The sequence below is a fragment of the Haliotis rufescens genome, unplaced genomic scaffold, assembly GCF_023055435.1.
Source record: "Haliotis rufescens isolate VD_foot unplaced genomic scaffold, xgHalRufe1.0.p SCAF_12, whole genome shotgun sequence".
NCBI classification, from domain to species: domain Eukaryota; kingdom Metazoa; phylum Mollusca; class Gastropoda; order Lepetellida; family Haliotidae; genus Haliotis; species Haliotis rufescens.
The window spans coordinates 8,238,815-8,265,155 of NW_025963802.1; the positions used below are offsets into that span (position 1 = coordinate 8,238,815).

General features: G+C 39.8%; 1 protein-coding gene across 2 annotated transcripts in view; it reads right to left on the reverse strand.

The window, feature by feature from the left end:
* Window positions 1–25,662, reverse strand: part of LOC124143935 (A-agglutinin anchorage subunit-like) — a 46,269-nt gene extending 20,607 nt beyond the window's left edge. The window contains exons 1-2 of one of the 2 annotated variants that reach the window (XM_048393339.1): window positions 25,571–25,662; window positions 14,359–14,463 (exon numbers count right to left, since the gene is read on the reverse strand). In XM_048393339.1, the coding sequence (XP_048249296.1) occupies window positions 14,359–14,419 (61 nt within the window). In that variant the 5' untranslated portion in view covers window positions 14,420–14,463; window positions 25,571–25,662. Of the gene's footprint in view, window positions 1–14,358; window positions 14,464–14,719; window positions 14,876–25,570 lie in introns of those variants that run through there. The other variant, XM_048393340.1, reaches the window with a different exon arrangement.
* Between the last annotated feature and the right edge of the window lie 679 nt (window positions 25,663–26,341).

Genomic DNA, 26,341 nt, shown 5'->3' on the forward strand with positions numbered 1-26,341 from the left:
TGCTCGCATTTTCGCAAACACCTGGTATCATTACTATTTGATGGTGATTTATATACACATGCTCATGATATAGTCAGAATTGAACAATGGACTCTGCTTTCGGTAGAGATTTCTTATGATATATAATGGACATGTTTTCTTATCGGACAACGTGAAGGATATCGATGTTCTGCTTTAGTCCATGAATGTTCTTTGCGTTAGTAGTCAAACCACACTAACGTGATATATCAATAATATATATTATATACCAGAGGGGGAAAACAGTAGACGATACTGCAAAAAACATTTTGAAACTTGTCAGTAACCGCCAAAGCAATTCTGTTTCTTTGCATGGATGTGTGTTTTCATCAGGGAAGTTGTTTGTCCAAAACCGTCGCAAAAGACGGGCGACATGACATGACGACATTGTCTTTCGTTAAGATGTGTTTTGCGATGATAATAACATGCACCAGTTATCAAATCACCAAAGTCAAATAATTGAAAAGCTTTTTCATGTACCGCGTCTTGATTATCATCAGCACGCGTGTGGCTGACAGTGATGATATTAGCGTGCTGTGTGAGTCTCGTGTCATATATTATAAAACAGCAACTCAGATCTGAAGGGGTCTTCAGTGCCTGATACTTGCAATTACCGGACCGAGTATTAATAGAAAAGGCAATTTGAAATCATAACGCACCTGGGGAGATGTTCTCAGACTTGTAATTCACGTTTGGTTCTGAACATGTTGTTCATCGCAGTGGCGCAGTGGCGGAGTTTAATGTACCCATGTCCTTGACGAGGGACAAATATATATGTCACAGGTTATATGGGTCTACTGACATATGTAAACAGCTGTGGTACAGCAGACAATATCTTACAACTGACTGCATATCCAATCCCGTGACGGAGTATAGAAACACCTTCCTGTGCCACACGTGAATGGTGGTCAAGTTTCTGTTGCCCAACTTTCAAGGGTTTGATATCACCTGGCTGTGGGTGCAACGTTGCCGTATAGTGTTCAAGGGAGTGGCCGTGAATGTAAGTATCAATGGAGACATTTAACACGGGCAAGACGTACACGACAATTTAGTACTTTGTACTAATACTTTGATAACAGTGGTCGAGTGAGTATGGGTTTACGCCAATTTTAACAATAATTAGCAAAACCACCGTGGGGACCTCAAAAGTGAGCGTCACACATTTTACCCATGTTGGGAATCGAACCTGGGACTTCGGCGTGGCGAGCGAACGTGTTAAACACCAAGCTACCTCATTGTCCCTCATAGATACCTGTCAACTCGGGATTTAAAGGGAGGAGAGGTCGTGTTTGTTGTATCCGACATATTCTATCGCTGGCAACTTAGTTCTTCACACAACATTTGTGACGACTCCTAAAAAATATCCTCTACATCTGACCAATCGTGTTGTCCGTCGTCGATCAAGGGGCTTTATCTGGTCTTCATGTTTGTAAACTGATTTCTTCCCACATCGAGGATACGGATGGCGATTTTATTCATTTGTTTGTTTTTTCGAAGACTGAAACTTACTAACGCAACACCCGTGAAGATCCAGGGTAGAATAGGTCTTCAAGCAACCCATTATTGCTGTAAAAGACGACTATGCTTGTCGTAAGACGCGTCTAACGGGATCGGGTGGTCAGGCACGCTGACTTGGTTGATGCATGTCATCATATCCCATTTGTGTAGAACGATGCTCATGATATTAATTACTTGATTGTCTGGTCCAGGCTCGAATATTTAAAGACCGCCGTCATACAGCTGGAATATTGCCGAGTGTAGCGTTAAACAACAAACTAACTGCAGCAATGTCAACTGTTCTTGTGAGAGTACTGGTGCCCATTAGCAGCCCTCGCTGTTTTTATCCGCTGGCTCGAAGCACCCGGGGTAGGATCCCTAAGCCCACAGGAAGTTGTTTTGTATGTAAATGCGTGCATGAGCTTGTATAATGATATGTACGATACCACGTGAGCGCACGCGTGCATTTTATTACGCACACCTGTTTGTGCATTTGGTATGTGCCTGTGTATGCTCTTTGTGCGTGCGGGTGTGTGTTGGTGTGTTTGTGTGAGTGTGTGTGCGTGTGTGTGTCTTTTTAGTATGTGTTGTGTTGTGTATATTATTATTATTATCATTATCATTTTTTTCATTTTTTTATTACGATTTGTATTTTAATGTTCATGTCTTCTAAGCCCAAGAAGGCTGGATCTTGACATGTTTATCTCTGTATGTTTTTATATGTATATGCCATCTTAAGACAATTAAACAATTATCAACAGTGTCCGCTCCATACCCAGTATGGTTAGTTTGACATCTGCCATCACCGCAACGTTCGCCCTCCTTACACACATGAAACTGGCCATCGTGACATTACAGATTGTATTTCATGTACTATTAAAAACATTTAAACATCACACCAGTCCCTCTGAGTGCGTCTGTTAAGAGGTTTCTGATACATCCTAGTTGATCTTCAATAGTTAGAACTTCAAACTGGTTGGTTTGAAACGTTTATCTACTGGGATATGAAACCTCAAATCCCCTGAACAAATTTGCCAGACGGGGTGAATATATTATTCATCTCAACCCCCTCAAACTGAACATTCTGTAAAACATTTAAGTGGGCAGTTTTTCAAACGTTCAACAATAATACCAACTGCCTTTTACATGAAAGAATGCTACCGATATTACCCAGTGTCAACGTATGTACAATTCCCGTGGTATATATGTATGTTGTCAATAAAGCGGTTGTTTTGGGTGATATAATACCAATGATGTTTGCCTGCAGATTGACCGCCCTCTTCATGTCATGTTATGTGGGCCAGGTGTGACGTCAGTGTATTGGATAATTGGATAGTGTATTGGATAATTGGATAATTTCAATGTTTGTTGTCAATATTTGATCATAAGATTACAAGTTTCATTTGACTACCTCGACTATGAGGGACCACGCCTTGATGCAGTCATGGAATAGAGACAGGTTAACAATCACACCACAGATACTCATATAAATGATATTAAATTACAACTATTCTTCGATAAATATAATGTGGGATCTTAACAAGCCCAGCATTGCACATATAACTTAATGGATCGTTTTGTATTTGTTAAATTGAAAAACAGACACAAACATTCATATTGCTCTAAGTTTCTCTCTATGGTTTTGTTTACCCGACAATAGTAAGAAAATCACTTTGCAAAGATTCGAATGGCAGTGATAATGATCTATAGCTTAGAATGGTTTCTTGATATATTGCAATAAACAACCATTACTCCTTGTGCATCGTAAAATGCCGGGCAAAAGAATGTATACACTTGAAAATTGGTTTTGACAAAAAAAACGTCATCAAAGCGTTATTTGATAACGTTACGAGGAGGGAAAATGCCGTAACACTGCAAACTTTAGGTCCAATCCAACTATGATCCCTGTATCAAATACATTACTCCTGCAATAATATGAACCATTTCTTGTTTGTTTCATTTTTAGCCTCGATCAAACATATGTGTAAACTTTCTTTTGCCCAGCAGTTTACAAGCGACATGATAGTGCACTGCCTACAGTTGACATCTTTTTGTCCTTTTGAAAAATATGACAGAGCATCTTCTTGTCGTTTCCGTCATATCCCACCAAGCGTTTCTGATTTATTTCTCTGACTGTCTCAGGGGGCTAAATGACATTTACATGTTTGCGAACATGGACGGCGTCATGGTGGATAGCCAATGTTAGTTTAAGACAATTATAGAATATTACCCTGTGGATTCTCAAGGATTCAAAGGATTGGTTGGGGTTTTGCAATCTCAGAAAAGAACCGAGTTAAATTCTGTCAATAACATTTGATTTATCAACTTTGTACATCAATGTCACATGTGACAAATTAAGGGGGAAAGCCATTCCTTGATCCAAGGGGCATCTGTCACAAAAGATATAGTTCTCCATCTTGATTTGGTTGGTTGGTTGGTTTGTTGTTCAACGCCGCACTCAGCAATATTCCAGCTATATGACGGCGGTCTGTAAATAATCGAGTCTGGACCAGACAATTCAGTGATTAATATCATGAGCATCGATCCACGCAATTGGGATCGATGACATGCATCAACCAAGTCAGCGAGCCTGACCACCCGATCCCGTTAGTCGCCTTTTACGACAAGCATAGTCGCCTTCTCCATCTTGAAGGGTCAGGACAATTTGCGAAAAATGAAAGCAAATGTCATTTGAAGTTCACTGATAAAGCAATATGTGAATTATGTGAATTCCTCATAGACAGCATCCATGGGCACCAATTGTGCTCATCTCCTTGATGACCTCTTTCTTTATGCATACGGGTCAAAATTTCTACTCAGATTGGCCAAATCAAAGGGAATTTGGCCAAGAAGTTGAACTTTAGCTCTAGGTATAACGATGATCTTTTGCCGTTCAATAAGAGTCAAATTGTCAATTCCCTTCTACTGAGTTACCCAGCGGGGCTAGAAAATAGAAGAGACCACCAAACAAAACCGACTCATCTGTTCATATTTAGGCATATGCACACATTTTGATGGTAGACACGAGGGGGGCCTTTCCAATTTTGACGTATCAGTGACAAAATGTCCGATGCAATTGCCAATTTTGACTTGTACCAGATTATGTTCTCGTTGTTTTCGGTGAATAATTGACTTGCCTTAGGATGTGTTTGTGATGGATGCCACTGGTTGGACAGGATATGCTCATTTTTTCGCGACCACCTGATATCATCACTATTTGATAGTGATTCTTCAACACATGCTTATGATATAAAAGTAAGCGTAGAGTAGACTCTACTTTTAGCATAGATTTCTCGTGATTATTGAAAGGTTTTGTCACTTTTTTATGAGGCGGACCGTCTGTCATTGGTGAGGCATAACACGCCGATGAGAGCGTGTCCAATCCTACATGACTATTTTTCGCGTTCTTTTCAATAAGTATTTTCCTTCCTTAGTTGTTATCGTGCCAATGATGGTCCAACTAGAGATATTTGTGGATTCTGTGATTTGGGTTTTCAGAAGAGTTTTAACTACAATAAATATAATTATTGTGAAACTTTGGGTAATTTTTGGCAGTATAAAAAGTGTCTGCTTCACTTCATGTTCTTTGTTATTCATCGGATTGGAATTTTGAAACGGGGTAGTTGTGAGAGGAGTGTTTTACCACACAAAAGATATTTGTTGTAAGAATACACCTTTTGGGCGCACAAAACTGTTCCTTTGATTAACCACCAGCTCCGCTTCGCGGGAAGCCCACAACATATATACAAGGAAGGGCTGGCTGAGTGAAGGTTTATTGTCGCATCAGCGATTTTGCAGCTATTCGTGTGACACTGTCCTCCTAAATGATTCATCCGTGAGTTCTCACCGGACACATTCTCACCTGCAGCAGGCTAGTGATGAGTGAACCATGAATTCGAGAGATATAATACACCCTTTTGTCTCCAGAGTGCCACAAAGTACAAGTGTTTCAACACACGTGATTTCAGAGAGGTACACAATGGTATTGAATGGAGGCATTCATGTAGGTTGGACAACTGGTTAGAGTAATGACGCCGCATCGACCATGCTTGAGTAGATGCATATGGATATTGTATGGCATACACTGAAGTGAGATAGTGTTGGCTGAATAACATGGGGAATGGATATGTTTGAGTGTGTGTGTTTAATCTGAAAAGCATCGTGTTGACATGAGAAAACATGTACAAGTGTATGTAACGGATATTGATGCAATACCATGTGACTCACGTCTGTCAATACGTTGAGTGACATACATATAGAGGTGTAATAACGGATATTGACACAATACAATGTGACTCACGTCCGTCCACACGTTGAGTGACATACAATGTATGTCAATGTATGTTCCAAAAGCTATATTTCAAACAGTCGACATAATGTTTCAACAAGATCGTTGTAGTTCATGTCTTTGAGTTTACACTTCAACTTGAATAGGATCGACTTTCTGAAGACGCTGAAGATGTCATCTGCAAATATATTTGTCTCACCTTCTTTTACACCAAACAATATATCTAGATTCATGGAGACATATTCTTCCCAGGAAACCCCACCAGACCACAAAGATAACGGCCATTAAATATTGTTTTTGAGCTCCTGCGTGCGTGTGTGTATGTGCGTGCGTGCGTGCGTGTGTGCCGAACCTCAACTTCAGTCCCAGGCGTCTACAATATGGAGAGATGCGAGTAAAGCTTACCCCAGGGTATTATATATACAATGCGCAAACAAATATTATCCTGTCACCATAGTTTTAACTTCAAACGAGACAAGAGGTCGAGTTTAAAGAACTTGTCCCCTCGTGTAAGACTTTGCATACACAAGACACACACCAGAACTTTAAAGGGGCACTGTGCTCTACTGCTCTGGTGAACATGTCCGGTCTGGACATGGTAGTTGTTGCCATGTATGGTATTGGATAGTGAATCATAAACACTTGATCATGATAGTTGGAATCGTAACACAAGTTACGAATTATGAATTTCGAAAGCCTCGGTACTGTATTTCAAACATGGACCGAAAAGAAAACACCGAAAATTTAGATTATGTATAGGTGATTGGTGAAAAAAATGAACCACATCTCTTAATAATGACAAATTATGTCCCAGACTTTTAACAGTCGATTACTTGGTATAGTTGAAGTGTAAAATGAACTTACCAGCACCCAGAGTATTATTATATATAATAGTATTTGCTCTAATTAATCTGCCTGAAGTATCATAATGAAATATATAAATCACGGCCTTCTAGAGTATTTATTATAAGTTCTTGTCCCTGAGTTTAAGGTTCTGCATGAACTGACAACAGGGTACCTCACTGATCTAAGTGAACACCACAAACCCACAAAAACTTTTACTGGCCAAGTGAGCACTTCCGGTGTAAGTCTCCACATGGTAGTTGTAGCCATGTATCGAGGCTCAACACTGCATCTGTGTCGTTAGGGAAATAATACTTTGATGGATACGTATCATACAATTTAGTTAACATACAAATAAAGCCGTGTTGGAATAACTTACATTAATCGTGCTGGGACTGTCAGTTGGCCCAAGGCAAGTCCCCCTTTAACATCAAATTGTAAGGAAATCGCGTCAATTGTACGATTTCGACTATTTAAAGAGCATGTGTTTATGAATCACTATGAAATATCGATGATACCAGATGTTCGTGAAAAGGTGAACATATCTTGCCCCACCGGTGGCACCCGTCACAAATACATGCAAAGGCAAGTCAATTGTTCCCCCTTAAAAAAACACGGGAACATATGGTCATGTCAAAATAGGAATACATGTCCCTTATCAACAGCGACTGATGCTCCTGGTTCCTTAAAGCAGTTACAGCTGGATCTATAAATCCATATTCCCACTGATTTGATTGGAACCTGCGTTGCTCACCTTCCGCTCGGTATCATCACTATTTTACAATGATTAATAATCACATGCTCAAGACACAGTCGGAATCGTACAATCGATTTTGCTTTTTGCAGAGATTTCTTAGGCTATGGTAACGGTTTTGTCGCTTATATTTACTCCTATCCCCCCAAAATAGTGAATCATAAACGATTACAACAGTGAACGTCTGTATAGTATCAATGAGACGTTACTGAGTACCAATTTGTACTTCTACAATCTCACTGGGAACGGTACCCTCCGGATTAACTTGTTTTCGTTGATTAAACCCACTTTGAATAAAAACACACCTTTAACGACCAAGGCATGACGAACCACGTTGCCCTAGTCTAGACATAATAACTCATCCCTACGATGTTCTCACGGCTTCATGCTTCAGTTTGACGCTTTCGCATTTTCCACCATCTTGAATGTTATATTTCACATCGTTGATAATTTGGGCAAAATCTGGGTTATTGGAAGCATTGGCATCATCGGTTTTGCAGATGACTCTTGATATTTGAAGAGCATGAAATACAAGACAGGTGGCTCCAGTACCTGCGTGGAACAACTCTATGAAAGTAATTATAATTTTGTGAAGTGCAAGCAGAATACCTCTGAAGGCTGGAACAAACCCACAAATCACCAGCGATAAGACTTCGCGAACAACCCAGGTGGTCGTCATCACAGTATCAGATGAAGCGATTAGTCATAACATGGACAGTATCCATGCAGAAAGGTAGGACTTTCATGTGTTCCCACCACTGTGCTTGAAAAGCTTGTAACTATATAAAACCGTCCTTGAATGATAATTCAAGAACCCTATCGTTTGCTTTCATCGTTGTTGTTATCAGTAAGTTTTAACTACATGTACTTTAAATAACAACGTAATAATATCATGTAAACGTATTTATTTAAATCTTTCAAAACGGATTTATTTATTTTTAAATTCGTAGATATGTTATTCTGCCACGGATCGTTATTAATGTTTTCGTCAGTTTAATGACGTCATTGATAGAATGTGCTTCTGTGTCTGTCCGCTTGAATTCCCGTTCGTGCCCAATATGTTGAATCTCTACCAAATCAGGGACCGCCTCCATGGTCTAGTGGTAGAGCGTCCGCCCGGAGAGCGGAAGGTCCGGGGTTCGATCCCCGACCGCGTCATACCAAAAGACGTTTAAAGATGGTACTTCTTGTTACCCTGTCTGGCACTCGGCATTAAGGGGCTAAAAAAGGACTGGTCGTCTCGGAGTCAGTATACTGTGTCTGAGTGGGGTATTCATGTTAAACTGCGGCATGGTATCTCAGTGAGCTAGCGCTATAAATCGGCATCAGTCCGGACTAGTACAAGCAGCAACACAAACACACACACGTACATGCACGTCGCTATATAAGTGCAATACTCTTGGACGCGACGTTAAACCCCATTTCACCTCACCTCACCTCACCTCACCAAGACACGTCATTAGAATGTCCCTGCACACGACCGTCCTTGTCTGTCTCACAGTCCCTGAACCTTATTTTCCGCAACGTCAATGCCCTTTCTGTAATGCAAAGGCCCTAAATGAAGCAAGTCTAGATTTTCTTCTGAATTTCCCATGGAATCTAGTGGCTCCTTTTAATTTAAATGGAGTTATTCGTTTCTATCAAACATATATTTTCAAAGATTTACCCTTTTTCTAGCGACCCTACATTTACTGCCGACAAAAAGATATACAGAATTGGTAGCATACTTTAGCCCTTGAATAGTGTGATCACTTCAGTTCGCCTGTATCGTCGCTAATTTCCACTCAATGTTTTACCGAGGTACTGTAGGTAATCTAATTAGACAAAATGTTAAGTTGTACTACACATGATTAATAATTCTGTTTTCGAATGTATATCATAACGCTTGCTACCTTAGTAAGTCAGTCACAATGACAGTGCGTCGTAATACATTTACATCAAGTACAAGACGTCAAAATGGCCGACACGATAAACGTGACGGGAGATATTTCGGAATTTGTTAATGAACCCGTGGTTAAATGTTTTAATAACCATTGATCAATTGGCTGACCATTGAAAGGTAATCAAAGATGTATCAAATAGACACATTGGTAAATTCATAGATTGCTGTAGATAGCTAGTGTGAGCCAGTGTCAGTCGATAGTACGATAGTTTGGATGTGCATTTCTTCGTTCTGTTCACTGGGATGGGTCTTAGCGAGGATATTCGTGAACGATCATGCAGTCAAACTCTCAATGTATACTAAGCGCTGATTTCAAGATTAAAGTGTCCAAATGATCAGAAAAAAGTACTAAGGTTTCCCCGGGAATGTGGAAATAGTCCGTCAGTGTTTACATCATTTCAGAAATACGTTCATACGCTTATGAACGTCAGCTTCGCGGTCATGTGACCAGTCTCTCGTCCAATGTAAAGACCGTATACCATATGTAAACATTACTTTAACAATATATACAATATATAGAAAGTGTTCGAAGCGGATCACCAACTCACTCACTTACAAACAGTAAGTTTTGATAACCAGTATATGGCCATTTTACGGTCTCAAATCTGCATCACGGCGTTTCACGGGATTCCAGGTACACGTCAATAAAGCCGGCCACGTTTGGCATCGAAACGCAGCGTTGTTGATTGCGCGTCACCCTACCCCTCCGACGTACTCGGACACACAGCCACTAGCTTGACTGACCGTCATAAATAGTTTTGTATATTACCTACAGGTAAAATTATTTTCCATAAAATACCGGTCTATTATGCTCCGACTCTAGTCGTCGTTACACGCACTCAGACAAACACTCGCGCCTTCACCATAGAGGGCATCTCGAATAATAATTATTGTTCCATGTGTTTATTACATCTGACATGAGCATTATTTGTTTGCCAGACATCAAATACCCACCTACCCCTTATATCCTAGTAAGACGACTGAAATTAGCGTAAAAAAATGTCAAACTGCAACCCTCGTCAAACGGGTTGACGTCTGTTACACAAATATTACACAAAACATATTGTTGACATTTCTTATATACAGTTATTAAGAAACTAATTATTATACTATTTTGAAACAAATCAAATACATACTCTAGAAGGCCATGACTCATATATTTCATGATCTTGGTGCTAGATACATCAGGCGGATTATTAGAACGAAAATATATCGTAATACTATGGATGCTGATACGTTCATTTCATCCTTCAAATATATCAGACCGCCGACGTGGTCCAATGGTAGAGCGTCTATCCAGAGAGCGGGTGGTCGGGGGTTCGATCCCTGGCCGCGTCATCCCAAAAGATGGTACTTGTTGTTACCCTGCCTGGCGCTCGGCATTAAGGGGCTAAAACAAGGACTGGTTCGGAGTCAGAATACTGTGTCTGAGTGGGGTATTCATGTTAAACTGCGGCATGGTATCTCAGTGAGCTAGCACTATTAAATCGGCATTAATTTGAACTTACAAGCAGCCACACACACACATACATGTACGTTGTAATTGCAATAATCTTAAACGCAACATTTCACCTCACACACAAATATACCAAATAAGCGGTTGACAAAAGTCAGGGACCCAGTTTGTTATTATTTTGTGATATGTAGTTCAAGCTTTTCACCAATCACCGATACATAATCTAGATGTTCGGTCCATGTTTGAAATACAGCTTTGTAAAAACGTACTTCTGATCATTCAGAATTGTTAACTGGTGTAAATAAAAGCAACAAACCCCTTTCCACATTCATTAATAATCGACTTTACGATTCCAGCTATATCATGAGCATGTATTTATGAATTACTTTCAAATAGTGATGATACCAGGTTCGCGAAAAGGTGAGAGTTTCCTGTCAAACCGGTGGCACCTGTCCCAAACACATGCAAAGGCAAAGGATATTGTTCAGCTGGAAAAAAACATGGGAACATACGGTACAAGTAAAAATAGTAAATTGCATCGGACATTATTTTTGTCAATGATGCGTCGAATTGGGAAATGTCTTTTAATGGTGTAACTATTTGCACAAGAGTCACGTGGCGCTTTTTAAACTCTTCGGGGAAAGAACATGGTCGATTGTACCTCAAAAGTTGTGAAATATAACCACCAAATGCTGGAGCTGCAGGAATATTGCTCGACATGAATGAGTGCAATTATCTTGAACGCGACGTTAAACCCCTTTTCAGCTCACCTCATTTTCAACAAATCTTTGCTCCCCGATTGTGCTATTGTGTACAGCTTGAACCTGACCACAAAGCAAGTTAATCGTCGACCAACCTATTATCGTGATTTATTCATGTAAAGGATACTTGCTTTGTGCATCAAACGTTCAGTTTGAAACATTAAAATAAATAATGAACCTAAAAACTCTAATATATCTTAACTGCTGTCAACATTCGCTGACCTCGTACACCGCTGAATGTCAGCGGAAGTAACTTGGACTCCCTCGGTCAAGGTCACACAAGAAATACGGAGCTCTGATTGGCTGAATTGCACATACGTTCTGGTTTGGTTGCGCTCTCCTACCCAGAGTTCCATGCTAAGTCACCACTGCGCCGGAGTGTAAATTGATTGACGCTTGTGGGTCGGTCTGTTTTCGCTAAGCATTATATTCTAAGGTGCTTCCCTAAAAGATCCAAATTCGCCGACTGTACTTTATCCTGCGAGAACGTCAAGCAGTCTGACGCAGGCGTCCTCGTGAAACACTATACTTTATGACACTATATAAGATAGCTACGCGTAAATCGTAAAGAACAATGAAGAACGAAGCGTGGTTTATTCCACAGTAAAGCATTGTTCTAAAATGACGTCATTTCTGGACATTCGAACATACGCTCGCAACATGAGGCCGTCGTTATTTGGACGACATTATTGGTGAGAGGTAAGTGAGTTGTTCCCCAAAGATGTAGCTTACAACGCAATGCAATGCTTGAACGATGACATCCAAAAGTGGCGAGATATGGCCATCAGTATTGGGAGAAAAGGTACTTAATCGACGTAAGAATCATGAGAATATGCGATAAATACCAAACTTAGCTGCGCCATGGTTTACTCTCCCTGCAGTGTTTTATTGTACGATTTACCAATCTCTCTCGTCGCGTATTTCTTAAACACATAGGTGTAGTTCAACTTTATTTCTTACATCTTGGTTTCCTGCTTATTGGCCATTGTTCCTTTGTTTTATTGTTTGCAAAGTGGCCAACAGCAACGTGACGTCATATGAACTTACTATCGCATACAGTTGAAAATGACGTTATCCAATGTTCATTTTGAAGGCGTTCATGACATCACACATGATTACACGTGATCATGTGTGATGTCGGTACAACAATAGACTGACTGAGGTGATGCCTCGACTTTAGACAAGGAAGCACACATTTTTCAACATTTTCGTGGAAAAGGACTATGGGTAATATGAAGAATAACCTATTCGCAACTCGAAAAGCCGGATTATCCAGTCAACTGTGTTATCACCTGGCCAAGTTTCGGAACTTATTATCCCTAATTCCTCGTAGCTTGTAGGTTAGTCTGAAAACGTACCTCACTGCGAAGAGAAGCATTATTCATTCATCTAGTCTGTCACACAGACCCTGAAACAAATCTATCCAATACAGCCCATGCAAGTCTATAATATTTGGCAAGTCTAGATTACTGCAGTATATGAAAATGAAGAACGTATCTGGGCTCATTTTTATCATATTTTATAATTATAATTTATCAACTGTATTTTTCGGTAAAATATGTTTATTTCAGAGCCCAGGTGTTAATACATCATACACCCTATCATTCAATAAATGCGTCAACGTTGTTGAAACTGGTTTATTATCACATTCAGTTATTTGGGTCTATGTGATACCCCGAAATCTCTATTTTTCTGAACACCGACAATACATGTTTGTCCCGGGGAAATTACCCTACGCCTACAAACCTAGCTGTATCTACAAGAACCTACCTGGTGTATATATCGGTTTAAACACATACCTCCGTACATTGATAGACACGTATCAAAACACTTATATGATATTAACAAAAAAAATACTGCACTTTGGAACAGATAAAGATCGTACCTTGTTCGTACTCGTTACTGAATTAATTACTTGACTTAGTACATGTATTAGGTGATCACAGTAGCCTTAACATTCCAATACAGGTATATGTCCATCAAATGAATTTCTGAACAAACCTTCCGAGGAGCACCTATCTGAAATACATGCTGATAAGAATAACAGACCAGGAATGCACGTGCCAATCGTCAAATCATGTGGTGTACCAATACAGATTAGGCAACAACAAACGAATTATGTGTGTGTCGGAACCACTGCCTCAGGCTCAAAAGAAGGAAAATATTAAAATCTCAATCAGTGATATTCGATTATTTGACTGAATATCAATATCCAAGTTCAGACAATCTCAGAATTTGTAAGTTTCCAAAACAACACGTTGTCACTCGTCTCCCGAATAGTAACTTTGCGAAATATACTTTTGTATCATACCTCCATGTCAGAATGATGAGATATGATTGGTTCACGTGATCATGATAAAATACTATGTATCCCTCCTTGGAGGGAAATAGATTTCTGAGCGGGAGAATAAATCCCTTATACCCCGCTTCGAAGCAAAAAGCCACATGCTGTAGCCGAGTCAATGAAAGTCACGTGACAGCAAAACTTAACCATAGCTCAATCGAACAGCTGTTTTCTGTCAATTTGGAATTATCTTACAATGGCAGATTAAAACATGTCGGTAAGATAAATTCGTTGTAGCAGTTCTCGGCGTAGTCGTAGTTTTATGCTCGTCCGGCTCGTGGTATAAAACCTGACACAGGACGCGTAATACCACACGTACCCCTCGTGATACTGCTACAGCTCGTTGACGGAAGAACTCTGAAAACACTCCAAGTTACTTATCCAGATTGACATAAGATTAACGGACCATATAGAGTAGATTCTTGAATACTGTGGGAGTTGAGTACTGTACTTACTGGAGCCACTTCCGCACGTAATAACCGGGATGGACCACAGGCACAGTAGCAGTCTTAGCATCGTTACTGCAGTAGATGCTGTTCACAACGTCGATGCAATGTTACCTACAATTTAAAAACATCTATCAAACATACTGTACGTGTATGGGTAATGGTAGTAGCCTCAAGACAAGACACACATTGTTCCACTTAAGTCGAGTGATTTGCACGTGTCTCCGTCATCTCGTACACATTCCAAAACTGAATGCTGTGACTTTACCGACGTTCGAGGCAATGAGAAAGAAAACATGAAGATCTTGGATGCAAATATAGGATTATGGATCGGAAGACACATGGCGTTATGATGTACCGAGAGTCGTACAATTTGCTGGACGTCAGAGAGACTGGCAACAGGGTGTTAAATGTTGCAACCATTCTGGATTTTGATTCCCGTAGCTAGCTTCAAAAACATCTTACTAAGTTGAGTAAGCATCTCGGGGCGTTGTACACATATTGAGCGTGGGGTGTTGGTAAAACAATGCAACACGACTGCTTGCCACTAACCGCTGTTCAGGAGTAGACACGTATTGCGGCCTACATCAGTCCATACTAAAATAGCCCAGTCGTCTAAGGCGCCGCAATTCGTTATGCAGAGTTGCGTCCCTTACCTGTGACAGAGACCGATGACCGTGGGTTCGAATACCAGAACCGCCCTGTTTCTAGGTACCATACCAGTGCTCGTGGGTATCACCGAAGTTTTGTTTGTTTGTTGTTGTTTAACGCCGCACTCAGCAATATTCCAGCTTTATGACGTCGGTCTGTAAATAATCGAGTCTGGACCAGACAATCCAGTGACTGACATCATGAGCATCGATCCACGCAATTTGGATACGATAACATGTATCAGTGAGCGTGACCACCCGATCCCTTTAGTCGCCTCTTACGACAAGCACAATCGGATATCTTCACGGGATTTCACCGAAGTAGTAAATGTACAAGAACTGCATCATTTTGGGTTTTCTCCAAAATCAAGCTGACACGCGGTGATATAACCGAAATACTGTTCATAGCGGCGTTAAACCAAACTCACTCAGTCTTACATTTACTACCCTTCAGTGTTCAACAAAATTATCAGAAGCGGGACACACACTATCAATGAAAAGGCCACCTTTCAATTATCAGCCAATTCATCAATGATTATTAAAACATGTAACCGCTACAGGTTCATTAACAAATTCCGAAAATCTCCCTTCACGTTTATCGTGTCGGCCATTTTGACGTCTTGTACTTGATGTAAATGTATTACGGCGCGCTGTCATTGTGACTGACTTACTAAGGTAGTTTCATAACAGACCTTTCTCATCTAATGGTGATATTATTTGAATACATGTGTTGTGTCAGATGTTTCGGAAGACCAAGCCGTGTATACATACGCTTATGTCACCTCTCGTTTTGAGGGACTATTTTATTACGCGATACAGCTGGTTGTTGTATGAATGTCAGTGTTAACATGGAGTCACGCGTACTGAATGAAATTGTGTAAAAACCTAGGTCGACATCCTTTGAGGTAAAAAAATTGGGATAAAAGGTTATAAGAATTGACTTTCACTTTGTATGAGAACCTTTGTTCATACTGTTTGACCCTCACTCAATGAAGGTTCATACTCGAGTGAACTAACACAAAGTGAAAGTCAATTCTGAATTGCATAACAGTTATGTGTTTACTCACGTATGATGTACACAACAACATACCCGCTGTTACTGACTGCCAATCAGGCTCGTGACCTAACTTTCCAGAAGTAGTACTCATCATGCCTTGGCTGCCTTCCTTTGTTGGATTAAGCCTATGGCAATTGGGAATAATTGAAGCTTTAAACCATAATTTGATAAGACTCTACAAATATTGACAAATGACTCTTGATTGTGCAAGCTATGAAACATTTATTACTTCATCAATAACCATATGTACATTAGAGCTTTAAAAACACGTTGCAGTCTACCTCGTGAAAGGCAGGAAACAAAAGCTACACGAACAATACAACCTTGAGAAACGAAATAATATTAGATTTCTACATATTTTAACCTATTTGCCAGATAAATCACAATGGGATGTTATTGGTAAACAGAGAACTTAATGTCTACAGGAATATTTCGGATCACCGATAATATAACAAAACAGTCATACTAAGTGTGACATTATATACTGTGCTTAATATAAACATATTCACAGAGCGAGAAATTTTATGGTATAACTCAGCAACTATATACCTTGCTGGCAAAAGTCATCAATAATAAATTTGAAATAATATGTCGTGCTTAAAAATATTATTTATTAAATCTTAAATTCAATTATATGTCAGCATTCGGAAAATTCAACTTTATACACACTCAAACAATGGCACTACTAAACATACTATCATGCACGAGTGGGCTGGTCAAACCGTTCTAAGCCAAACAAATAAAACCAACAATTGTGAAAATGTTTTTATTTAATTTTTCAACTTAATCTCCCTGCTGTTCAATACAATTGAAGCTTTTCAATTCCAGTCAGGAAAAAGTCTTCTGAAGCCACCCTGAAAAACCCATTCACGTCAGCTTTGAGATCATCGTTGTCGTTATAGCGCTTTCCAGGTGTTCTTTCAGTTTAGGAAACAGGTGGAAATCACTTGGTGCCAGGACTGGCGAGAATGGAAGGTGGGGAAGCTCTTCGAACCAACATTATCGCACTGCAGCCTATGCAAGTCGATAGGTGTGAGAAAAGTCATGAAGTGGCAGAACTCCAACGATCAGCATTCCTCGAAACTTTTCTTTGATAGAATCTATCAGGCGATGAAGCAAATCAGCATAGAAGGCACCGGTAATCGTCGTTTGACTTTCTAAGTAATCCAGACGGATCACACCCTTTGCATCCCAGATTACATTAGCCATAACTTTCTTCACTGATCTTAAAGACTTGAATTTCTTTGTTGCCGGAGAAGTGGAATGGTGCCATTCCATGTATTGACGTTTTGACTCGGGATTATAGTGGAAGACCCATGTTTCATCACTCGTTACTAATCTCTTTTTGAATTTGACAAAATCCTCCTTAATTAGCTCTAAAATGTTTCTGGCGATGTCACTTTTTTTTCATTAAGATCAGAATTTAGAATCCTTGGCACCCAATGAACAGATATCTTATTCATCTGTAAATGTTCATGAATAATAGTTTCAATGGATCCATGGATTAGACCTGTGTCTTCCTCAAGTTCGGCAATGGTAATAAATCTGACAGTATAATCTTTTATACCTCTTTGATTGAATCTACTTGGAAGTTGAGGGACCCCCAGACTAGGGTCATCTTCAAGGCTTGTTCTCCAAACCTTAAACATAGCTGCCGAACGTTTAACAATGGAATAGCTAGGGCACTTTCCCCCCATCTTCCCGAAGCAAGAGAGTTAACTGACTGTAAAAGTCCAGTTTCCACCCGAACTAGGTTTGCCGAACTAGGCTGCTGTTATGGAGTTACATTTTGGCTGGACTAACGAGTCTATGCATAGTCCAATCAAAATCGTGCAACGAAATCGAAATCCGTTTCGTAAACTGTAATGCAGATTTCGGTCGATTGCAGGATTTGCAAAGCATGTGCACCGCCAACTCGTTGTCAGCAGATATTTTCCAAATCTTTTCATGTTTTTAATCAAGGTGCTCACGTGAGTTGATTCATTTCGCGATGTAAGACCCGTTTTATCACAATATAGATCTTGATTATTGATCAGATCGTCCTGACCTGGCGCCGCCATTTTGTTGGAAGCAAATGCAAGTGATATGAGAGGTTGAATCTGATTGGTCATTAGGAGAGGCTTAGAAGGGACATAACTGGTAATAGCCACCGGTGGCGCTATGATCGAGCCCAGGAATTTCAGCCTAGTTCGGCAAGGGTGGATCTGGACTTTTAAAGTCAATTCGCTCTCTTGCCTCGGGAAGATGCTTTTCCCCATACACTTGTGACATGCGGTCATAAATTTCTTGGAGAGTACCTTTCTCTAAAGTAAAAAAACTTGATGATTGCTCGGTACTGGTTATTTTCCATTTCTGTGTCCATTTGGGCCCCTGTCACGTTCAACTGCCTGTCACTAATATACAAACGGCCTCAAAAGACCAATATAATTGCAATGTACTACATTGGCTGGTTCACTCTGTTATGGCCTATAGTTGAAAGTTAGTCAGGTTTAGAACTTTTTGACTTGCCCTCGTAATAATCCTTGAACATGTCCAACAAGAACGTTACAACTTTCTGTGTTGTATTCTAGTTGTGCTCATTCTATCAATCACTGGTTTATCTGGTCAAGGCCACCGTAATATAAATTCAGGGGCAAAAGAAAGTATACCGAGTTTGTTTTTCACGCAATTTGTTAAATTTGAGTATGTCTATATAAAACCATCATTATTCCTGCAACAGTTTGAAAAAGGAAAACGGTGGGGGGGTACTTTTGTGTAAAATTAAATTGGTTCAATAATGACGGGGATAAGAAATGAATTTGCAACCACATGACCTGAACCATTTTTGAACTGTTAATTTGTGCCGAAAAACGCAAATTTGTTTATTTCCAAAGACAATTCCAAGTAACCCATCAATAGTTGGGTCTTATGCGAATTTATTTGTTATATTTTTAAAAGTTTTAAGTCAAATTATTTTTAAAAATATAAACATGTAGAAATATTCTTTGAGTGCTGACTTAGCGCCAGTACGATTCGTTTTTTGGACCTGATATCGCTAACTTGAGATATTTTCAATTGAACATCACACGTATGATAATGTCAACTGATAGACATGGTTTATTTGGCTCATCCGTATATCTGGAGTACTGCTGCACACTTTGACATCATTCATGCCTTACTTACCACAAAACCTCTTAAATATAGTGTATCCATGTCTGAATTGTCTTCAGTTTATTTGTTTTTGCTTTTATCAAACATTTACCGTGATGATAATTCTTCATTAGCCCTTAATGGTGCTCAAAGCTTAAGTTTAAGTCGCGTCGACTGAGTTGAATGTTTTATAGATGTAATCAGTTGTGCCTGTGGCCCCTTTCCTGCAACGCCATATATGAGTGCAATAATCTTTGACGCGACGTAAAACCTCACCTTTCCTGCAATGGAAATAAACCAGTTTCCTTGTACCTTATTTTGATTGTGGCCACAAACGTAATTGAGATTGTTTTGAGGGGAATCTATATCTCGAAAAATAAAGATTACCCAAATGTCATCACAGTGGTCAAAACAAGATTATGTACAACATTTGCGCAATAATTCTTTTTATTATTTCATTGTTGTGAACTTCCTTCCTATAATTGCACATCAAGGCTTGCCATTTGTTAATCCAAATCGTGACACAGTGATCTAACTTAAAGTCTGTCATAGATTCATCATTAAATATAAGGGGGCACGGGTGTCCCAGTCGTCTAAGGCGCCGCGATTTGCTGTGCAGAGTGGCGTCCCTTAGGCACGCCAGAAACCTATGATTGAGGGTTCGAATCCCGATTCACCCCAATTATGTTTCTAGGTTTGTCAGCACCATACCCGTGCTCGTGGGTTTCACCGAAGTGGTAAACGTCTTAGACCTGCATCACTTCGGGCTCTCCTCCAACAATAAGCTGACATGCCGTGATATAACTGGAATAATTTTAAAAGCGGCGTTAAACCCAAACCACTCACTCACTCATTAAATATCAGCAACAAAACCATTCCCATAACCATACAAAAAGCACAGTTCACTGTCCATTTCCGAATATATAATAAGCAGAGAGAGTGACGATAACAGGTGTTCGCAACAAGATGAGCGTGTCCCTTGAAAGGTAACACGGGAACATATGACATGCCCATACTTCGCTGTCATAATGATCCTCGGTCGTCATCACCACACCCGCTGTCGTGGTCTCGACCGTATAAACTTCTACGACCTTCTATGACCGGGGTTATCCCCCCACATCAAGCTGACGCTGCTAAACGCTGTAGTATTCCACCATTCACTCCCTCACCCACCCCAACCATAGTTTTATTGTTTTACAGCTGCAGACAACAGTATCATAAAAAGGGCGTTTCAAAATGGTTTCTGTATATTTTCATCTGTGAAAGCAACGCGGCTTAATCCCTCGCCATCAGCGGAGACGGCTGTTGGGCCTGTCCTCAATAGAACGACATTTTACGGGACACATGCTTTGTTCTGTTATCAGTAATGTCCTAATGTACGAAGGTTTCCTGACACCTGGCAAACGTTTGCAAAATCAGACATATCGCCGAGGTACAATAGTGTCACACTTTGTGCTGGCCCAGCGTTGAATGCAACACTTTCAAAATTGCTAACAAGTTCTTTTGTTTACAAATCCACGTTACGTATCGATCTGATCGTGAATTATTGATCAATCTTTCATACATGTATTTCTACAGAAGGTAAACAAAACAAGCAAGAAAACACACAAAATATCAAATTAAAACGAAGATATTTCGACCCTTGTAGGTTTATGCAAAGTTTATTTCGCCATTTCTATTTGATTTCACATTTGGAGATAGTAGACACACAGAAATCCACTTTGCATGTTGTTTGTGTGTACTGCTGCTATTGTATTCATAATGAACCGATTTCAAAATACATCTGAAACCATGAGCTACCGGAAATGTGTTCAAGTATAGCCGTGTAAGTAACGTGTGATAAAAAGGTAACTAAAAACGTTTTATTGAAGAGGAAAATATAGACCGCAGTGGGAGAAATCGTATGAAATCCATAAGGACATATATTTTCTTTTGCGTTTTTATGTCTATTTGCCATCGAGAAGATGACATGCTGCTGGGTCGGCAATGGATGCACTTTATATTGTTAAACCTGAAACTGTGGAGACGTCATTATAATAACACATGATGATTTGTGAGGTAGTCTGTCTGAGACCTGTTTCCAGAGTACTTGATAAACTCCTTAATTGCTAAAAATATCCCTGGATGGATCGTTTCAATCTTCAAACTCCATAGCGCGTCGTCTACAGCAACATCAAAAATCGTTGTTTTTTTAAACCAAAGGGTTATTTTGAACGGTTGAAGACACATATCATTGTGGTATTATTTCCTGTTGTGACGTGGTAATATTCCCTGTTGTGACGCACGAAGCATGAATAATAGGGGTATGTGGTGGGGAAACTCAGTTAACTGACTCGGCTAAACTTCTGGGCCAAATGTACAAATTTTCTATTAGTTTTGAATGAATTATGAATTTTATGCATAAAGCCTAATGCAATGTTTTCGGTGGATTAATGTTCAAGAAAACTGTGCAGGAAAGAACTGTACATATTAAATCACAGTGGTGTTTTCTGTTAAACCAATCTTACTGAGTGAGTGAGTGAGAAACATTCCAGCTGTGTCATGGCGGCCTTTACATAACTGGAGTCTGGTTAAGGCAAACCATTTATTGATAGCGTGAGCATGACAAGCTTTTAAAACAGATTGCTGTCTGGTTAAAGCAGATTGTGATAAGGAGGCGTACGAATCTTGCCTTAGAGCTGTTTGATCAGGTTACAACATTCAAGGCTTTAGTGAAGCTTTTAATACGTTTTACGTTGAGGACATTTCCAAATTGACGCGACGCTGAATTGAATTCACTATTTTGACTGATATTGACTCATATTTTAACCATATTTCACCAGGTCAATAGTTCAACTGCCTTTGCATGTGTTCGTGATAGTGATTCTTAAACACATGCTCGTGAAAAAGTCTAAATCGTACACTATTTCTTATGATAAGGGGGCACGGGTGGCCCAGTCGACTAAGGCGCCGCGATTCGCTGTGCAGAGTTGCGTCCCTTAGGCACGCCAGAAACCTATGATTGTGGGTTCGAATCCCGGTTCGCCCCGATTATGTTTCTAGGTTTGTCAGCACCATACCTGTGCTCGTGGGTTTCACCGAAGTGGTAAACGTCTTAGACCTGCATCACTTCGGGCTTTCCTCCCACATTAAGCTGACACGCCGTGGTATAACTGTAATACTGTTAAAAGCGGCGTTAAACCCCACTCACTCACTCACTTATGATAATGGCAATGGTTTTGTCTGTTTTATTCTATCGTATCTATCGTATCATAGCCACATGTACATAACAACAATTTATCATAGCGACTTACAATAATAGCCCATACAATAACAATTAATGAGCATGGTTAAAACTAAACTTTGCCTGTACAGTAACTATATTGGACATAAAAGCTTTAAGAGTAAGACATAATATTTTTAGTTCAAGCATTCACAATTAATTTAAAAGCGGACCAATTAAAGTGATGGCATGTTGTTTGACGCCGCATTCATCAACGTTCATGCTGTATCACTTGGTAATCTGGGCCTGGAAATCAGTGGCTGACCACAAGAATGTACTGCAAAATTTATTGTCAGTTAATTAATTTTATTTTTCATTTTGTGTAAATGTCGAACAGACGTGCAATAAGAAAAAATAATTCATCGTTTGGGGGAACTCAATGTATGTATGTGAAGAATGTAGTCCACATTTCTCTTGAATTATTACATACAAAAGACTTGTATGTATGTACGCTGAACAATGTGATGTGCCAACCAATATCATGTTTCTGGATTTATGTAGTAAGAGGTTTGCAGCTTCACTGAACTGAATGGTGCACATGATGTGTTATCATGGTACACGAAGCGTTATTTTCAACTTGTATTAACGCGGTTGTTACTTTCTTTGAAGCCATATTTTTCTTGCTCAGATTCCCTCTACAAAGGATCCTCTTCATGTCGAATGATTTTACAGTGAAACAATGCGACACGGTATTTTCAGTTTTCAAACGGTCGATTTTTATTTGTTAATATTGCATTGTCTTCTTTATGCGTATGAATAGGAATTTCTGTTCTAATTGTCCAAATCAAAACAAGGAATGTGGAATTAAGTTTAGCGTAACCTTCAGGTATACTGATGATCTGATATCGTTCAATAATGGTCCCACAGCCAATTCCCATCCACTGATTTACCCACCTGAACCAAAAAAAGGACCGCCTCTTATGTTTCATATTGAGATACATGCATAAGGAGTAAGAGTATATTCACAAGACTGTATGACAAAAGGGATGACTTCAACTTTTCCAATAATCAACTTTCCCTTCATGTCGAGCAATATTCCAGCAGCACCAGCCTTTGAAGACTATATTTTACAACTTTTGAGTTGCAATCGAGCATGATCTTTCCACGAAGGTTTCAAAAAGTGTCATGTAATTCTTGCTCGAAAGGTGTTTGATCATTGACAAAAATAATGTCCGATGCAATTCCCTATTTTGGCTTGAAACATATGTTCACAATTGACTTGCATTTGCATGTGTTTGTGACGGGCGCCACCGGTTGGGAAGGACACTCCAGTCTGGTATCATCAGTATTTGATAGTGATGCATTAACACATGATTATGATATAGTCCGAATCGTACAATTTACACAGCTTTCAGCAGCTATTTCTTACGATTATGGAATGAGTTTTGTCGCTTTTATATAACTTGGTTATATATAATGATACAATGTATTATTGGGGACACACAAAAAAAACAGATTGCTGACATTTAATTAATTCATGTTCCAAAATCGAGATGTGTTAATGATGGGTTTTTTCTTGACTATGGTTGAAAGTGTGTCCGTCGGGACATGGTGTCACCAGTCACCCAATTCTTGACAGGCCTCTCTGATGACACGACTCCACCTCGTAGAATGTGGATGCTACTTTCCCCAGGTTGTGGTGGCGTCTGGCATATGAGCAAATAGCAAACACGCGTTGCTCCTTTGTGGCAAGATAATAAAACACGGTGTTGTGGATGAGATAACAAAGAATCCGTTCCACCAAAGCCACATTATCTCGGGAAAAAAGAATGTCAGTCCTTCCTGGGAGATAGATTTATAAGACCAGCGGCCAAGAAATGCTAACACGTGTTGAAACGACACGACACGACACGACACGACATGATACGACACTGGATCAACTTGGTCGTTTATGTATTCTATAAATTCGTCTCCATAAATTGTGTATTTAGGTGTGACCGCCTCCGTGGAGCGGAAGGTCCGGGGTTCGATCCCCAGCCGCGTCATATAAAAACACGTTAAAAGATGGTACTTGTTGTTACCCTGCCTGGCGCTCGGCATTAAGGGACTAAAACAACGACTGGTCGGCTCGGAGTCAGTATTCTGTGTCTGAGTGGGGTATTCATGTTAAACTGCCGCATGGTATCTCAGTGTGCTAGCACTATATATCGGCATCAGTCCGGACTAGTACAAGCAGCCACACACATTTATAAGTGCAATATAAGTGCAATAATCTTGGACGCGACGTTAAACCCCATTTCACTTCACCTCACTTCACCTGAATACTCTGTCATACAAACCCTGAAACAAATATATCCAATACAGCCCATGCAAGTCTATAACGTTTGGCAAGTCTAGATAAATGCAGTAAGAACTTTTTAGGCAGTTACGATGATGGCACGCAGGTAATGCACTGAGCCCTTCCGCTCCCTAACCTACTAGCTTCCCAAGAGGCATCGGGTACTTTGAATTTAATCTGTTAACAAACAATGATGTAAAAAAAAAATCGAGTTTAGTTTCAGTCGGGGGGGGGGGGGGGGGGGGGGGGGGGGTGCTTGGACTCTGAGATACCATGCCGCAGTTTTACATGAATACCCGACTCAGACACAATACAGGACTCCAAACCGACCGTCTTTTGGTATGGCGCGGCCGGGGGTACAACCACCGACCTTCCGCTATCTACTGATTAATTGCTTTTCGCTGATCTGTATAAAGATTGATTTATTGATAAACAATTTTAAATCATCCATTGCAGCATATATGACGGATCTTTCAACCAAAGAGAGCAAATGTTCATGATTTCTTGTATTTGCGTTATGGTTAGCTACTATAGAGGATTACGTTTACAAAATGAATAGAATTAACCAGACAGTACCGTACAGCAGAACCACATGAATGAATGCGTGCAGTTCAGACATCCTGATACCTTTTAGTGGGAGGCTAAATCAAATTAAATAAGGTATTAACTATGATGTTTCACATGCTCCGTCTCAATTCAGAAAGGTTTCAAAATGTGGTGATAAATATTCCAATATATATTTAAATGTATATATTGAAAATGCAACAGTTCAGTCTCCTTAGGGAAAAGATTGTCGGTATGTTCCATTAACGGTTAACAACGACTATCTACACGTGAATACATACCCCTGTCTTGCGTGGGATGGGGAGTATCTACAACACGACATATTTCTTCATCAACTCGTGTCTCTGTGGACCGACACCGCGGCGTCTCTCTATTAAAATATGTATCTTACCAAGTGCTTAGTAAATTATTACCCATAGCAACATACAAACTAGTTTTGTTGACAGAGAGTTCACTCTCTAGCTGCCACCGGCGCAGACTTTCGATCCAAGAAAATGTCACTGCGAACAACGTCAGCCTTGAAATCTGCCTGGGCTGTAAGGAAGATGTATATATTGCGTGAATCATTTTATTCCGACTGCATCAAATTAGCGTTTGTTAATTTATTTCCAATGTTTTTCCAAGTTCTTTATACTGCGTTCAGGCTTCCACTGTTTGAGATTATAATGACCACTCGCTTCCCTGCTCTCCTCTTTAGCCTTAATGGATGATCAAAAAGACTCCTTACATTTGATCTTGAGATTTCAAAGTAACTTCAGGGCCTTTATCGGAGTCGAGAAGATTAAGAAGTCAATGTATTGAGTGTGAAGTTTTCCAATGACCACTCATCACAAGCTGCAAATACTTTTAACACACGGCAATTGATAGTTGATTTATGGAAGTAAAGCTAAATAAACAAATGACAACAGATAAAAGGAAAACTAAATTAAGAGATTTGATAGGACATAGATATATGCATGTTACAATAATTTACCTGATTGATAGACTCCAAGATATAGCTGAATTTATATGTGAATTAATGTACACATATTTAGTAATAGAGATGGAAAGAC